Genomic DNA, 1,418 nt, shown 5'->3' with positions numbered 1-1,418 from the left:
CAGCCCTGTCTCCATACCTGGGTGCCAGGAGTAGGCGTGTGAGAGCTGCTCTCCGGCGTGCTGGCCAGTGCCAGGGCAGTGGCCAGCTCGCTCTGGGTGATGGGCCTGGGTCCGGCAGCTCCACTGTACCCCAGGGATGCTGGGCGGGAGCTGGGGGTGCTGCTAGAGGGCGTGGACCTGGTGCTCTGGAGAAGGGAGGCCCCAGAGTCAAGGAAGTAGCCCTGTGATGGACCCAGGTGACCCCGCCCCCACCCCAGCTACAGTTCTTGGGGAGACTCCCTGGCTGCCAGGTACAGAAAGCAACGGTATGACACAGCCTGTGCCCACCTCCCAGCTTGGGCGCGCCAGGTCCCTGGGAGGGAAGCATCCCTGGCACCGTGTTCCCTACAGGGCAGGCAGCCAGGCTGCTTACTGGGTGAAAGTCATCCTCTTCATCAGAGAGTCCCTCAAACAGGAAGCCACCTGTTGGACAGAGAACAGATTTCAGGAGGAAGAACGGAAAGACACAGGCAGAGCTCAAGGATCTCAGCTCAGATCTCTGCGATTTCACCTGTTCCTATGTTAGGAGGACAACTACAGGGCAGATGCAGTAACTCCCATGACTCAAACTGTTTCCGAGGAACACCCTCTGCCAACCATGTATATTTATATACATGGCTGCTGAGCAAAGTTGTTCCTGGGGGACCCGGCATGGCGTTCTCTTGGAACCCACCTGGCATGTCCCGGTACGAGCTGGCCCCTGCGAAGAGAGACTTAGCCGGGGCTCCGGCCCGGCCGCTCGCTCTCCGCAGCGTTCCAGCCGCTCCGGCGTGCCAGCGCGCACACTCACACTCACCCAGACCCGCACGCTCCCCGCAAGGACAGCCCGGGACCCGCAGAGCCGCTTGCACGCACTCCCTCCGTGCCTCACACTCCGCACCCGCCCCGCGCGGCGTCAGATCCCGCGCCCCGCCAGCTGCGCGGCGCCACCTACCTTTCCAGATAGCGGAGATGCGAGGTCCGCTCTTCGGGTGGCCTTGGGTGGTGGCGGCCACCCCGAGCAGCAGCAGTAGCAGCCGCAGCGGGAGCCCAGAACGAGCCCGCGGGCTGGGGAGGCGGGCGCGCGGGATGCCGAGGGCGGCGCATACGGGCGGAGGCGGTGTCATCCCGCGGCCCCGGAGCGACAGCGGCGAGCAGCCCAGACTGAGCCAGCACCCGTCCGCGGGCTTGATACCAGCGCGAAGAGGCGGAGTCAAACGCCTGACCCCACCCCGCCCCTCCCCCGCCCCTCGCAGCCTTTCTTGCCTCCCCGCTGCCCAAGGGGGGCGCAGTGCCCGGACGCAAGGGGAACCTTCGCCATCCCTTCCCGGGCAATTCCACGGGAGAACCCGGGCGGACAGGGACGAGGCTGACCGGTGGTCTTCTGTCGTCCGCGGCAG

At 66.1% G+C, this 1,418-nt stretch overlaps 1 protein-coding gene across 1 annotated transcript in view; it reads right to left on the bottom strand.

Annotated features, from left to right (window-relative positions):
• The window catches only part of LOC109396262 (ubiquitin-like protein 7), an 8,221-nt gene extending 6,982 nt beyond the window's left edge, over positions 1-1,239 (bottom strand). The window contains exons 1-3 of the mRNA XM_019667932.1: positions 974-1,239; positions 413-462; positions 18-185 (exon numbers count right to left, since the gene is read on the bottom strand). Of these exons, the coding sequence (XP_019523477.1) occupies positions 18-185; positions 413-462; positions 974-1,145 (390 nt within the window). The 5' untranslated portion in view covers positions 1,146-1,239. The remainder of the gene's footprint in view (positions 1-17; positions 186-412; positions 463-973) is intronic.
• Positions 1,240-1,418: the final 179 nt, after the last annotated feature.

The sequence above is a fragment of the Hipposideros armiger genome, unplaced genomic scaffold (assembly GCF_001890085.2).
Source record: "Hipposideros armiger isolate ML-2016 unplaced genomic scaffold, ASM189008v1 scaffold_511, whole genome shotgun sequence".
NCBI lineage: Eukaryota > Metazoa > Chordata > Mammalia > Chiroptera > Hipposideridae > Hipposideros > Hipposideros armiger.
The sequence above is the reverse complement of the archived record's forward strand: the minus strand, read 5'-3'. Positions and strand labels throughout refer to the sequence as shown.